The sequence below is a fragment of the Ptychodera flava genome, chromosome 13 (genome assembly GCF_041260155.1).
Source record: "Ptychodera flava strain L36383 chromosome 13, AS_Pfla_20210202, whole genome shotgun sequence".
Lineage (NCBI taxonomy): Eukaryota > Metazoa > Hemichordata > Enteropneusta > Ptychoderidae > Ptychodera > Ptychodera flava.
The window spans coordinates 30,638,870-30,655,350 of record NC_091940.1 but is presented as its reverse complement, the minus strand read 5'-3'; the positions used below and the strand labels follow the sequence as shown (position 1 = coordinate 30,655,350).

General features: G+C 40.2%; 1 protein-coding gene across 2 annotated transcripts; it reads right to left on the bottom strand.

The window, feature by feature from the left end:
- Positions 1-295: 295 nt before the first annotated feature.
- LOC139148135 (multiple epidermal growth factor-like domains protein 6) lies at positions 296-16,172 on the bottom strand. Of its 2 annotated transcripts, XM_070719445.1 has the most exons (18): positions 16,086-16,172; positions 15,654-15,739; positions 13,150-13,565; positions 12,092-12,331; positions 10,773-10,900; positions 10,346-10,440; positions 9,329-9,451; positions 8,868-8,972; positions 8,409-8,528; positions 7,935-8,096; positions 6,594-6,743; positions 5,842-5,970; positions 4,946-5,044; positions 4,098-4,196; positions 3,095-3,208; positions 1,736-1,831; positions 1,124-1,228; positions 296-692 (listed from the first exon to the last, which is right to left on the bottom strand). In XM_070719445.1, the coding sequence occupies exons 3-18, from the start codon at positions 13,408-13,410 to the stop codon at positions 685-687; spliced, it is 2,034 nt and encodes a 677-aa protein (XP_070575546.1). In that variant the 5' UTR covers positions 13,411-13,565; positions 15,654-15,739; positions 16,086-16,172; the 3' UTR covers positions 296-684. The 2 variants fall into 2 exon arrangements, with proteins under 2 accessions (XP_070575546.1, XP_070575545.1); XM_070719444.1 differs by lacking the exons at positions 15,654-15,739; positions 16,086-16,172 and having other exon boundaries at positions 13,150-13,597.
- Between the last annotated feature and the right edge of the window lie 309 nt (positions 16,173-16,481).

Here is a 16,481-nt window from a genome sequence, read left to right as displayed (position 1 = left end):
GCGAAAGGCTCAACAAGTGTTGGTTAGGCACAGAAGTTCACTTGAAGTCTGGAGAGGTGAATTGCGTTTCTTTCCCACACTCTGCATAATGTGACACGCTCATTCAACTACAACGTGCTATCAGAGACCGTCCTAGATGGCAAAGAAATTGTATCTTGCAATATAGGGCCTCATTAGACCGTAAAAGTTACCAGCCTATATAAACCATTTCTTAAAAATACAAAAGCGAATCAAAGATTAACTCCCCACAACGACTTACAAGTGCCCACAAGTTTCTAAATAAAGGCGCTTCACATTTCTTTCAAATAATTTAATCATCAAAATATGTAGTACATATTTCAGAAAACGAGAACAAGGAAACAGCTCGAATTTCACGATTCGGAAAATAAAATTACAAAAATAAATCAAGTTGCATAAAATTACAGAAACTTCCAAATTTCCCTGCTCTGCCGCAATATCCGTCAGGAAACTAATAAAATATATAGAATAACTTTTTAAACAAAATTAAAATCAATATTTTGAAAGCAATTACCCCGAAAGCAATGTAAAAACTAGGCTAAATCAAGTCTGGCGAGCTCGTGATGCAGATGTAATGGCTTCATACCAGTGTGAGTTGGCAGGCACGGTTGCAGAAACTTTGTATACATTGCAGAACCATTGATCAGTCGGATGTCCATCAGTTGTCTATAGTGCTAAAGAGAAAATAAAGGGCTTAGCGTGATCGTATCAAGAATGGGGAAAACAAGGAATACGAAAATACATACTGTAACAGTTCATTGCAAGTTGGTATTTCAAATGACTTCAAAGTTTTTACATGAACATCTTCCAAACTATGTGCATATTATGACGATATCACCACAGCATATCGATCATTGAGAAATACAGCGGTACAATAGATCAACACTCATCCCATCATATCCAAACACATCCGAACAGATTGGTCACAATAACAGCCCCCCTTCCTTCAATGAAATAACAAAAATGGACTACGCAATGTACAGAACTAGTTTGTCGCTGCTGTCAAACGTTGCTGTTGAACTGAGCGAACGGTTTTTGGAAATTTTTGAACCAGCGAGTCACTCGAGCCATGGCAGCGTTGGTAGGATGGCTGTACAGTACTTACTGCAGGCTCCGCATAACACCGGACACTTTTCTGCAACAATAGGCAAGCTCTCACAGTATGGTTCTGTCAAGCTTGTGCAAAGCATGGAGGTCTGTACACACGTTTCTGTAAAAGCAAACGATACAAAAAAATCAGGACTCACAGAGTAAGAAAAAGAAAACAGTATATTTAACATCGACAGACGACGTTCTTTTCTCAAGTATGCTCACCGAGCATGGCCAATGCATTTTTGTCCGCCAACCGGATTCGCAGAATGTGCATATTTAATGTGGCAACTCTTAAATATGCAATTATGCAAATATTTCACACTAATTATCACCTAATTAAGATCTCATATCAACCGCCTTGCCTTCAAGAAATCTGATGCAGAGCCTTGCAAGGACGTTTTAACACACTGGCGCAAATCTTTACTTTTATACAAACCTTTTTGAATTTCCAGCAAAATGCATGTTGTCTTACGTCCCTTGTATTCTCTTGTAAATATAGAGTATTAGTTCGAATTGCATGTATTTTAAGTGTCCTGTGACAATACAAATGTATACTCCGTAATTAGCATTTTCTTTGTAATTCTTACAATCCCACCCAAACGTCAAGTTCATTCCTCCTAATTACCTTCGCATCGCAGACCCATCCATCCTGCAGGACATTCGCACTTACAGGTATTGGAGTTCAGTGTACCACCGTTCTCACAGTCTGTCAAGCTGCAATCTGCAAGGGAAGAACCAGCGATGACATGACCGAACATTTTCATTTCTCGCACTTCAATGCGCGCCTACTATATAGCTGGGAATGTTTCAGGGTCTGCATACGCAGACCAAAACTTTGAAGCGAGGTAAGATCAAATGATACAGGATCAATTTTGCAATAGTTCTTCCCACTCGTATTTCTCTAAATACAATGTTTTCATACTGAATCCAGGAAAACAATGATTTCTGCTTTTGATCAGAAATGTTCAGAAAGTCGTCTGAAGTATTTTGCAGAAAAAAAGGACCCGTCGATAGAGGGCGCTCTCTACGCTCCTTGTGTGTCTAGGCATCTCATTGCATTGTGTTGCTCAAGAAACATTTTGAACGGATATGTCAAAAGAAAAGATTTTGTGGTTAACGTAACTCAGTTTACAGATGAATGCACTCTGAAAATCAGTATTGTAACGCGTGCAAATGTACTGGGCTTGGTGCACTTTCCATTCAACTATTTGCTTTCAAGTTTTACTTTCAATATCTTTTTACTTGATAAGTAAGATGGAAACTAATGTATTAAATGGAAGCAGTAATGGGCACTGATGTCCATGTGTGCAAATTAAAGAATTGTGGATGTACATGCTGCGCAACAGACCCGCCTTTGGGAGAGATTTTGGGATACGCACTTTTAATCCTTTTTGGTCTACCACTTGAGGTGTTGAAGTTTAAAACTCATGGAGTAAAACTTTGTACGGGCTTACTTTTTAAAAAAACTGATTCATTCTGAATTTCAACAGTCGGAAAATATACTTGGTTGTTAGTTTCTCTATGACCATATTTTTAACGCCGACCCCCGATTTTTATTTTCCATTTCGACAGGAATTGTTTAGGAAGCAAGCATAGTGTCTTTCAATTTCTAGGTGCTTAATAAATAAAGATAGTGAGCCTCGGGAATATATTTGGCACTAAATTTTTTACAATCCTTTTCTGGTCAACCATTTGTTGGGGTTCTTTATTAAAGCTCTAGGAGAAGGAAAAAATTGCCAAATCATTTGTTACCTTTCCGAAAATCGAACATTTTATTTTCCCTCGTAGAGTTAACACAGGAATGGCAGCCATTTTGAATTTCAAATATCGATAAATGTTAGGCATTTTTTTTCTCTTGTGCCAAAATTTGCAGGTGAGAAGATTTTTATTTTTGATTTGGTCATAGAATGGTTCAAAATTTAATTTAGGAAAGTTTGGGTCAATATTAAGGATTTTGCCTTTGACGCGTATAGCTTAAGATTACCTTCACAAGATTTTCCGGCCCAGGGTAGTGGACAGTAACACCGACAGTGTCGGTTGTCTTCGCTATACTTCAACTCGCCACTGTTAGTACACACAGGATACTGCGACAGGCAAGCTGTAAAAAAGGAATTCTAAGAGCTAGTTTTTACTGCAAATTTAAACTCCCTCCAAGATTTATATCGCAAACTGACAGTGTTCTCAGGAAACAGAATATAGCCGACACATATCACCTGTGATTGCAGTGCAGTGGCGCTATACATGCAACTCTTCATAGCCGTGAGTTTCAAGAAATACACCGATAGGCCTTAGTCGGAGGGATATAACTATGCATTTCCCGTATACTAACGCACGACCTTCGAGGGATAATGAAGTGCAGCTATAACTATAATATTAATTCGATAATGACAATGTGGTTCATTGATGTTGCTTTTGCGTACACCGCAATTATAACAAATCTTGAGAATTTACCCTGAGAGTTCTCCACAGCGGTCATGTTTAAAGATGACAGTTTTGTGACAAGAACCGAAAACGTCCGCACTAAATGACGTTCATTTTTGCACTTTAAAACTTGCCCATGAACTCTCCAAGTTTCTGCCCTGTTGAATTGGAAGAAAGATCTTGCTGTTTTATTTAGAGGGCTATCGTTCATCGCGCTCAAACCACCCGCCATTTAAAAAGCTGCAGACGACTTTCCGTATATGTGATCACGTGAGTAGGCACTTTTTCGACAACTTGTCCCCCAGGGAAAGTCTTTGAAACAATACAGTTCTTTTCGAGCATTTCTCGTCACCTCATATGTGTTGTAGCAAATTGCGAAACAGAATGAGAATGTGGCAGATTATAACACAATTTCGTGTTCTTTCGTGGAGCATTTGATGTACTTGAAAGCAGATATGCAACAGATATGTTGTCTCTTTAACGTGTACACCACTGAGAGTGTCCTGGCACCGTAGTTTGTGTTCGCATGCGCAGTTGTTGAAATAGCACATGGCATGATTACTTACCGCATTCTCTACAAAAGACTGGGCAATAGTCTTGGTCATACTCCAGAGCGCGTTTTCGAAAGACTTCCCAGCATTCAGTTTCGTCAATTGCACATGGTGCTGTATTAAAAAAAATATGTCACGGGTATTTACATTCGCAGAAGAGTGGGGGAATTTGTACTAAAGACTATTTCAGGGTCTTTGCATGAGAGTTGAATTTTGTTGAAAAACAGGACAATTTTACTTTCAAATCAAACTACCAGCAGCCTCTTACAAATCCAGTTTTATTTCCACAGTATAGATTACAGACAAAACAAGGGAATATGTGCCCGAGAGCAGGTGACCATTTGCCCGACGTCAGGAGGGCCGGGTTAATCATTTCCCTCGGTTAGGCTATAATGTTATTATATTCCTCTCTCGCACAGTTTTCATTCCAAAGTTTTGGGTTCCTTTTAAAGACCAAAATTGTCACTTCCAATATCCATGTTCTAAATATCGAAAGTACTTCTCGCCCTTTCTTGAACTTGTTATCACTATTTGTTTATTCCAAAATACATGTGCAAACGCAATTGGCAATCTCAGAACTGTCTTAAAGCGTACGTTTCAGCTTCCTCTTCAGTGCAGACGTCTCAATTGCACTGTTGAGAAACACATTCAACAGCTGGACTTGCATCCCATTGCTGTGCAATGGAAGTACGGAAATTATCGAAATTTTGTCTGTAAGAAGGAACCTACGGTCTCGGCGTGGCTGGTTCCAACCTGAACCGGCATGCAATACGTGCCTTTATTGAGACCGTACGGGTAGAAGGGAACTGATAATATGTAATATCATCATGAAGGCAAGTGTCAGTGACCATGGCTTTACTTACTTTGACATTCGTTGCCCTTGTAGCCATCCGAGCAATGGCACACGCATGCCGCGACATCAAGATATCCATTACCACTACAGTGGGAACCAAGCGAGCACACTACAAGAGTAAAAGAAAGGTCATCACATGAATGGCACATGGTTTTCGTGCACCGCAAATATATTTGTGTTAGTGCTCACGCTATCGAGTGGTACAGTCCCAACAGTGATGTATACTGTACAAGATCACAGTTCTTGCTTAAAAAACTAATATCAAACAATTTAACTCAATATATGGTGCATTTCTTACCTTATTAGCTGTTAAGTTTTGTTTTAGTTGGGGCAATATTACTCTGGTGATCAATAGAAATACCCGATGGAGTGGATCAGGGCGAACAATGAACAGATATGGACTTTTCTTTGAAATGCTACAGAAATGGTGACGAGGGTAGCTATTTGACGCACACTTACATTGTTCAAACTTTTACTTTAAAATTATATGATAACTATTTATCATACTTGATAAATTAATGCATTGCTCGCCATCTACTGCCGTTTTTATAAATGCAAAGGCACTTTGTCATCGTGGAGTGCAGGTGCAGTTTTGAGACAGTTTCGTGCTTGACGATATCATGTAGCCATGACGTCAAACAAGTGTGCAACTTGCATAGCTGTGCGTGCTTCTTGACGGAGGACACCCCATCCAGGGGAGTTCGTTTCACCTGATTTCATTGAAATTCTTGCATTTCAACTTTTAACCAAATGTTCTGAAATTCAGTAAATGTGCAAAAAACGGTCGTCATCAATCGTTCGGTGATAGTATTATGTCGTTCATACTTGTCAGATACGATGAAATCCAATCCATGCACTCCTAATACAGCTCACCCGCGTCCGTTTAAAAAGGTGAAGCTTGCTTACCATCCGTCCTACACCTGTGGTCATCGTAGTCTAACACAAAGCCAGCGGTGCACGAGCAGGAGTAAGAGCCTGGTAGATTGGTACAATTATGTTCACACCCTCCTTTGTTTAAGTCGCATTCGTTGATGTCTGATAAAAAAAAACTAGCCTCGTTAACCAGGCCAGGTGATATCGACCATAGCTTTAAATTCCACCACATACCAAAGTGACATATAGGAATAATTTTGTCGACGGATGACGAGGGCGCTTTTTTGTTTTGGCGGCGTAGGCAAGTGCTGTGCCGCTTTCTATGGAATTTGTCGACACTGAGATGCGTATTGCTGAGGGTGATGCAGTCCAGAATTCGAGGATGGCACATTACATAAAGTTTCACTCCAAAGTATGGTGGAGGAAAGTTTTTACTCTTCAGGGTTTTTTAGGGATATTTTTGTTTATCGAGTGTAGTCTAGGCTTCCCACAATTTTTTTTCTCAAATGAAGATAAATGTATTTCAATTGTCCTCCAGGATCAGTGCCAGGCGTTAAACCGAAACATTTTAATTGTCGAACTTAATAAAAACATTTGTCATTCAAAGGGAGGGCGCCATCTCCGTTCTAGCCAAAATATTTGGACATGTGCTCCTGCAATATCCCAGAGTTTGAACAAAATCAAGCACTGCGCTCGGTCACGCTGGCAAGTTTTTCATTCAATGAACTGCATTTTCTTGTCTAATTAAGTAGTTTAGTTTCCCAAAGAAGACTAGTTGGCGGTACCTCTGCACGACTGTCCATCCGATTCCAGCCGGTAGCCAGGATTGCACGCACATCGGTATCCAGTTGAGGTATTTAAACAGATGTGGTCGCACAGCAGATTTGCCTCGGCCAGACACGCCGCCTTGTCGGTTTCCACTTGTATCAGGCGACCTGGCAAAGTAAAGATGAGGAATCATGAAAAAATACTCTGAAGAATTGTTTGTAGTTTTGTTTTAAATAGTTGTAAAACTTTATCCGTCGACTGTCGAAATCACGTACTAAAGTAGACTGAAAGATCAGTCTCTTGAGGGCGCTCTCTACGCTCCCTCCTTACGGGAGGGTAGAGCGCGCCCTCAGTCTAGCACAAATGTCACAATCGTTGAACTTGTTGACACCGGCTGCACGTGTGAAACTGTCAAACTGTCAGTTTGTCGACAACTGCATTTCAAAATGCACATGATAGGTTTTTGCACGTTTAATATTTAGATTTGTCGGAAAAAATTAGAGCAAGATATAACATCAGAAGTTACAGCTGTCGTCACATTAGGATAGCATGAGCCTTGGATATATTCAGGCACTTCCACTCAAATTTCGAATATACTTTATAGAATGTGAAGCTTAAATCTTAATTGTGACATTTTTTTAAAATCAAAAATGCAATTTTAGAACAAATATAGGGATGACGGCCATTTTGAATTTCAAACAGTAAAATTTAGTTAATTCGTTTATGTGGTTGCAATATTTTACGGCGGTCTCTGGCGTCTATTCTTCAGATATAATAGAATGGTTTCAAGTAGTTCCTCTGGAAATAAAAGACTTAAAACTTGTGCTAAAACTTTCTTCCCTACAGCAAACTGTCAACCATTCTTTCAAAATCAAGAATGAAAATCTGGGATCGACGCCCAAATTTTGGTAATAGAGAAACAAAATGTTCAATATTTACCGATATTTCAATTTCGAAATAGCTCCCATCCCTGTGTTATCTTATATGGGAAAAATAAAGTTCCCGATTTTACAAAACTGGGCCGGAGAACTTACTCCATAAGCTTCAAATGACGCCCCCAAGTGGTAGGCCAAAACAATATTGTAAATGTTTGAGAGCCGAATATCTGTACCCGGGGCGCATTCTTCTTTGTGCAACTTTTAAGAAAAAATGAGAAACTATCTGAAATGCATGGGGAAGTGAATGCACCGGCTATCACCTTTATGCAGATATTTTCTAAGGACAAGAAAATGTTAACGTTGAATGTAATTACAGACTACGCGGAGAAAATGCAAAATGCGCAATGGACAAAATCTTACGATTTGTGCACTTAATGGAAATGGATCAATTATCCTACAATAAGAACAGCTATTTCTTACCCACATCGCCTCCTGGAACCGTAGGCAGTACATCAATTGGATCACAGAAGTGGCCATCCAAGGAAAGCGTGTAGCCAGTGTCACAGTCGCAGTAATATGCACCCGGAGTGTTAACACAGTATTGGTCGCATCCACCGTTGTCAAACTCACACTCGTCGATTTCTATGGAAAAAAAATATGGAATACAATTTATGCAGTTATGTATTAAAGGACGTCTAAAGTACAGAAAACAACATACTTTACAAAGACATAATAATCATAACCACCGTGCCAGAAAGGAGGAGTTTCAATGAAATTCCTTATTGACATCAACTCGCAATCGCAAAGTCCGAACGTCTGGCTGATAGCGGTTCGATTATCAAACAACCGCACCATGTCCTGAAGATTGTTAAAATCAGCTTTAAATGTCGACAGGACAGATTTTTAAAGTGTAACGGTTTACGAAACTATGCAAAATTTGCTATTTGTACTCACCGGTACACTGTCCCTTGCTTTCCAATTCATATCCGTAGTCACAGCTGCACCGGTAGGTACCATACAAATTGACACAGGTTTGTCCACACCCGCCATTGTCAGTTGCACACTCGTTGATATCTGGCCAAGGAAAAGGGCGTACACGGAAATTTTCAGTCCCGAACGGTCAACAACCATTTCTCATGATCGTGGTTCATGGTTCTCCCGATTTAGCGATAGTGGGCAAGAGACTTGTGCCAAAATTGCAATCCGCGTTTGGACAGTTTAACAATTTTGCAAGTATAGGCGATCGATTCGAAAACTTCAGTGGTTGACAGTGAGTTTCAAGGGGTTCTATAAAAGTACAACCTTGGCTATATGTGAGACAAGTTTTCCCTATTCATTTAACGGCTAAAACGTAGCGATCACATTCTAAGATTCATAACTGTCAAAAGTCCTAGACTAAAAAAAACAACTCACCGACACATTTGCCCTGTATGTTAAGGTACAAGCCTGGTTTACAGAAACAATCACACGTGAAAGGATGGCGTATGGAGTCTTCCGGGCATTCAGGAAATCCCCGATCTGGAGTGTGAAATAGTGATATCCGGAATTAACATATTAATCATATCTGGATCAAGGACATTTTTAATTCATCAAGAAATGAACTTGCGGGAAGATTTCTTCATAAATTAATCTTAACCACCCAGCATTTACATTCTTTTTACGTCAAGAATTTAAGGAAAGTAAAATATCCTCAGTACATATTTAGATAAAAGTATGATTTGATCGGATCTCTTGCAAAATTTTCCATTTCAATGGTCGACTCGTCAGGTTGCACAGCCACTGATATAGTCTGTATCTAAAGCGAGAAATACAAGTTTTAATGCTGATTCAATGAAGAATCTTCATTTTTGTTTCACAAAATCATGTACACTCACCTAGACAATACTTCTCGTAGGCTCCTGGGTCCCGACAGACACAGTCATGCGCATCGATGACAAGACCATCTTCGCACACTAAACCGCATGTGCAGTCCTCCATGAAGTAGGCACACGTAGGGTCTGCGGAAATGAGAAAAAGTAGGGGAGTGAAATTTGCATAAGAACTTTATCGATAAGAGAACTTTATCGGGAAATTTATCACGATGTCCGATCGTTTGCTTCTATTCCATAGATAAAGTGACGTGCGTTCTCATAATGACAGAATCCACTCTCAGTCACCAAAGTTTACATGGTGGAATAGTGATAATATTTAATGTACATAAAGTTGTGTCTTTATCTTTGGAGCCAACTTTTTTTGCGCGCGAATTGGTTTTCCTAGTACGCGACTTACGTACAAGGCAAGTTTTGTAGAGCTCAGAGATATGCTCTGGGCATCCATTCCCCAAGATCACCGACAGTAATTTTACATATGACAAATTCTAAGTTTTTGGCCATCGAAGGACAAAGGGCGAAATGGCCCGTTCCATCAGTTAAGAAACCAGTATTTCAATTTATTACATGCCTCGAGGTGAATGCAAATCAGTGCATTGATTTGAATAGGAACATCCGGGATGTTAGCGAACCTTTGAACGATGTACTGACCGGTTTCCATGGCTACCCGGGCCAGTGAAGCCTTTCGAGGTTTTCGACGTCAAAGTAGACGCTTAACGCCAGATGCAAAATATCCGTGCTCGCACTGCTATTTTGACTTTCGTTAAAATCTGTTTGATGCTGGTTGATAATGGTAAAATTGTTTGAAAATGCCCTGCTTGTAACTAAATGTCATATAGCATTAACTGTTAAGAGGCATGTAAAAAAAATATTGCCTGAATACATGGGTTTATGTGCCCTCGCAGCAGGTGACAATTTGCCCTCCTGGCGTCGAGCAAATTGTCACCTGCTCTCGGGCACCTAAACCCATGTATTCAGGCAATAATATATAATGTTGACCTATGATTACAGTTGAAGACCTACCACACAGCCCGTCTCTGCACCAGCCACTACCTGACAAACACGCCGAACATGGAGGTCCATCTATATACGGAGGTCCATCACTGTTTATTTCGTCTCTGTCGGTCGAAAGGCGGGAAATTATAACAGCTGTAATGGCATATGATAACTTTCCAGTCATACCATCAGAATATTCCGTCACTTTCACATCTATTCGCAATTTCCTGGGTTCACTTTATTTTCACAAATCTAATTTTTAGCGAGGCAAGTCCAGGAAAGGTACTTACGACACATTGCAGTTAGTACCGCCATTATGGACTACTGCATACAGTGCTCGGTCTACGGCAGGTATGACGTCATCAGTTTGTGGCGATACCACTACTATAGATGTGCCGGACCGAGTTCGAGTATATTATAAATCGTGTAGGAGTTGAGAAGGTTTCATACTTACTCGCTTTCATAGAAACATTTCCAGTATATAATGTTTGAGGATATGACGAAATAATCGGCCAAGAAATCTTTCAAACTTTGACAGTGGACCTGGGCACAGCCAATTCTGAAGACTCCGCCCCACGATATCTGTGATGAATGGAGATGAAAAGATTTTTGGGTTCAGTTTCGGTATTTTTCACGGCCAGGTAGGCTAATATACTGAGGCTTCGCAAGGTAGAATGCGCCTTGGGGACACGTATTCAGACTCAATTTTTTTACAATACTTCTGTGGTATAACGCTTATATGTGAGCTCATTTGGAATCGCCCGGCGGGAGTTCTCAAAACTTTCAGTGTCTTAATGTTTGAAAAATCACAAACTGAATTTTCCCCATAGAGTTAACACAGGGACAGCGGCCATATTGAATTTGAAAAATCAGTAAATATTAGGGTTATTTGTATCTCTGGTACCAAATTTTGCACAGCGATCCCAGATAGTTATTCTTAATTTTGCAAGAGCATGATTAAGTTTCCTTGGGGAAAGTGTGAGCAAAAGTTTTAAAGTCTTGCTTTTCAAGGCACAACTACCCCATAAGCTCCCTCAAACATGAACGGAGATAGATAAAATCCGACATCGGAACTGTTATTTGGGTTTAGCGTTTTTAGGATTTGTTTAATTCAGTAAAAACTCAAACCCTCACAAATGATGAAGACCGAAAACAAAGCTTAAGGCCTTCAGGAAGTTTTTCGAAGTCATAAAATTTAAAGGGACAACCTGTCACTTGTGGCAAGTTTTTCAGTATTCTGCTTCTGTATATCAAACTACTGTGTCTGACCCATATCCGTTTGTCATGCTGAAATTTCGAGTATTCTTTTTGTCAACACAGCTTCTATGTGTGTAGTGATCATTATTTATTGTTTACAAATGAATTCTGGTCCGGACTTTAATACAATTTTTAACAACAACAATGTAGATTTTATTCATATGGTTGTGTTGATATGCTCAATACTTGGCATTAAATTACAGTTTAGGGATTCCATGCAGAAAATGTAGGGAAAACCACAAAACAGAAGTTCTGAAAAAATAGCCAAAAGATACAGCTTATAGAGCTTTAACGACATTTCTCTTATTTTCATACAATAGCCGACACAGCTACCTGTGTAAGGACATCATGCAGCAGGTCTAAAACTGAATGAGCATGGCCGTGTTTCATTATGTCATGAAGAGCTTTAAGCCACCTATATGTGCACTCTGGTCAACCATGTGCTCGCGTTTATCCGGCTTGGGCATTTTTTTAATATGGCAACAGGCATAGTCTGCAAAATCTTACTCAACTTACGATTTTGTAGGCTTCACAGTGTTCGTCCGTGGACGTACATCTCCTGTTGGCGTACTGGTTAACCCGCCCAAGGTGGAACAGTTCTGCGATGTGATCCTCAAGGAGGAAACCGACCTCCGGTTGCTGTCCGGTAACTTCGGCCAGGTACGTCCTATCTTCGAGTTCGGATGGCCTGAACGTTGTGTAGACGCACGTTTTAACCACGTTCTGGGCTGCTCTCGCCAGACCAACATCCCATACCTAAAGAATGATATACGCTGTTAGAATTGGAGGACAGTTGAATGGGTTCAAGCATGATGTAAGGCTACTACTTATAGAGCCACCTCGCGTGTCCATGCCATTATTGTTGCCAATTTCGGTTGCGGTGAACGCAAAGTTAAGTTGGGTAACTTTGGGAGTCTGCTTTTTGCACTGATCCCGACGAACAGCGTTCACAAAGTAAAAAACTTTCGCCATTTTTAAAATGAAACCTCAGCTTGTGAAACACATGTAGAAAAGATTCTGCCAAGACAAGTCTTGAGAAGAAGAGCTTCAACAACTTAGCATTTTTAAACTGTAGATTTTCCTCGGGCCGTTTTCGACATACATCTCGTGTCAAACATTTGTTCGTTTCAAGATTTGAAAAAAAAATTTTGGGACAGATATTCGGACTCCCAAACTTTTACAACATTCTTTTGGTCTACCACTTGTGGGGGCTCATTTTGAAGCTCATGAAGTAAAAGATTTAATCGGTTTAGTATTGTGAAAATCTGGAATATTAATTTTTCGCCAACCAGATAACACGAGGATTGCGGCCATTTTGAATGCCAAATACCAGTCAATATTTTGTAATTTGTTTCTGTAGTACCACCACTTGTGTAGCGACCTCCGATTTTTATTCTTGACTTCGAAAGAGAATGGTTGAAAGTTTTCTTGAGGAAAGTTTTAGAAAGAGGAAGTCTTTCCTTTTCGTGGCCCAAATTAACTGCAGTTGAGCTGTAGTTGCAAAACTATATATATCATGGTACAGCGACAACAGATATCGTAAAAATAAGCAGCATTTTACTGTAATACGTCACCAAAATATTCATGTTCGCTGCTGGTGGGTAAACTGAACGGCGACCCTTGTTGTGGGCTTGTAAAACGAGCTCTTCTTCTCGTCTGCTGAGTCTCCACGTCAGTTCGGCTATCGGCGTGGTTGCCGGGTACTCCTCAGGCATTGGAGTGGTCACCACGATGTCAGACGTTTCCGAGTCGAATATCTCAGAGTGGACGACGTGTGCCTCCGCCAGGGGCAGAAGAGCAAGACAGAACAGCACCACACAGGTTTGCAAGCCCATGCTTCCTCTTTCCACGGTTCCGGCCGTGAAAGTTGGCTCGAGCAATTAGGGAAACAGAGCAAACGTGAGTGCCTGTGCGGATACTGTGACAGGCAGGGTGATTTTCCTCTACCGTGCAAATCCTGAGCCCTCGCACGAACAGCCTCGATGTGATGCTGCAACCAGACGCAAAATATCACGAATGCAGTGAGAGAGGTTGTGCAGACAGTTTTACGTTTGGTTAATTTACATGTTAGAGCTTATCTTGCCAGGTGCACTTGAAGAGAATGTTTGGTTTGAGATGTAGCAGTGAAAAATAGCTGCACGGACCTAAGCAAATGAGGTCCCCAAATATGTACACATGCAAATTTCATACAGTGAGTTTAAGTCGATTGCAGACCTCTCCTACAAGATTAATATTGTGTGGGTAGGTAGGTAGGTAGGTAGGTAGATAGGTAGGTAGGTAGGTAGGTAGGTAGGTAGGTAGGTAGGTAGGTAGGTAGGTAGGTAGGTAGGTAGGTGGGTGGGTAGCTAGGTAGCTAGGTAGCTAGGTAGCTAGGTAGCTAGGTAGGTAGGTGAGTGGGTGGGTGGATAGGTGGGTAGGTGGGTTGGTAGGTACACAAACATCAAATAAATAAATAAATAAATAAATAAATAAATAAATAAATAAATAAATAAATAAATAAATAAATATATATATATATAAGGGAATAATTAAATGCATAAACTGTTACTAGTTGAACACATGGCATCTATATTTGATTTTGGGAGTAGAGCTAGAAACTGTATCGTGCATAAAAATAAAAGCAATTATGGAATTTCATAAAAATACAGCTAGAGGAGCTTCAATGTAAACTCATTTCCATTCAACAGTCGCATTGACTCACGGGATCGATATCACAGCACTTTACAAGAACGTATACAACGACGTCTCTTTAAACAAGCGGTTGACGAAAGGGTTGTTAGTGATAGGATGGCGTGTTGCCAAGCATGGGAAAAACCGTGTTGTTGCAACGAGACAATCACATCATCAAACTGGAGATATGCGGTATACAAGTATGTATCATCGCTGATGTAAGGTCTACTGCTAGCCATGTAAAAAATCAGTTCTTCAACATGTATCAGTGTGTATATGTTCAATTAATTGACATTTCGTAAAATACTTCGATGGTTATACCGGTAATGAGTCATCAATGGAGCATATTCATTAGCTGAAAATTGTGCTTTGCGTAGACGATTTGCGCACAAGGGCCAATCATATGTTTTCGGCACTGGATATGAATCTGAAAATGTCACCTGTTAACTCGCTCAATATTTGATAAGGCATCTTCTACAAAATTGGATGTAATATTTAAATCACAGACGAATCAATAGTTTGTGTGTTTGCTTGGTCAATAATCCCATCAATTACGACAACCAATCAGGTTTCTTCAATTTATAATGAAGGAACTTCTCGCTTACAATGCAAACAACACCTACCCTAAACTAAAAAGGCCCAGTTCCTCGAAGGGACAACATGAGTTTATAAGGATGCATGACTTACACTTTATGTATTTATTCAGCAATTGGGACTCAAAGGGTCACTTCACGTAGAAAGCTCCTGTGAAAGCTTAACTTTCTAGAAGCAGGCTCAACAAAAAGTCAGCGTAGCCCGGCATATATGAATAAATCGTTACTCCGCATTCCCTGTGTTGTTGTTGTGAAAAACACAGGCATTATATGCCTACTCATTCTGTGGAAAAGTGATGGTAGTACATGGTCAAATGTCCGGCTTGAGGTGACTTCCAGCCAACTCAAAATAGTGCCAATATTTTATGCAGACAAAAACACAAGGGAAGTTTGCCTGCATGGACCTCTTTTGCTATTGTTGAATAAAAGGGGACCGGTTATTTGACACGCGTGTACTATCCCTGGAGTTGAGTTTCTTTTTTAAGTTGGAAACTCTATGCATTGACCATGCTCATGGTCGCTGAGCTTTTGTCTTATATCGTCAAGAGAAATGAAAGTAACCTCTGTGTGTTTTGTTTGCAAATTGAAAGCCGCAATCGGACGATATTTTAAACTCAATGACGCTATGCAGACTTTCACTGAACCATACAATTACTTGTTTGCATAAGAAAAGACTTGTAATGATCAGCCTTTTCCAGAGCAAAGGTTTGTGATATGGTACACAGATATTAAATGCACAGCCAAACAAATGCAGGCTTGTGTTGATTATTGCTCGTAAACATCGGAGCGTCACTACAGCAACTAGAGCAACTTACCTTTGTGATTTAGGTATTAATCTTTTCCTTTTCTTGATGTATTTATGAGCCCCGATGAAAATTACTTAACCAGAACTTCGGCCGCTCTATAAAAGAGAAAATAAATAAATAAATAAATAAATAAATAAATAAATAAATAAATAAATAAATAAATAATTCTTGTCTTGCTTCCAGTTGTTTAGCACTTGCGGTACCGCTACGCGTTAGCCCGGCTAGCTCTGTGAGCCTTGCTTGCTAGAAAGACCGTATGATTGAAGATGATCTGCGTTGTGAACGAGGCGCTCAGTGAAAGAGTCCACTGCTCGGACGTTCGAACATAACGTTAGGACAGTACTCAGGAAAGCATTACTTCACTTGTTGACTTTTCAACGTGAACATGAAATGAAACCTCGAATTGAGGAAGTAGCTGATTACAACTGAAGTGCATCATACCATGCAGTCGCCCTTTTTTGAATTCTGAAATGCGATGGCGCATCAGGGGGTAGACCAGACAAGACAGCCTGTTTTGTTGAACATTTGTGTCTCTGTTGGGTATGGTACGTCAATGCGGTCTTGGCGAGAAGCCACGAGTTGAACTTCGGCCACCTCTGACGACATCATCGGTCTCCTAACACCGGCGACATGTCAACGAGATATCTTTCCAGCTCTTTCGTGAAAATGACATAAGTTGTTTGCAATAAGTTGCAAGAAAATACATGTAAACTAGTCTCCGAAATCACTTCTTTCAGTAACATGAAGTTTATCGCTGCATCAAAACTTCGCTGTTACGTATACAGGAAAATCTCAACTCCTGGGCCAATTCTCAAAACATAGAGGTATATGTAATTG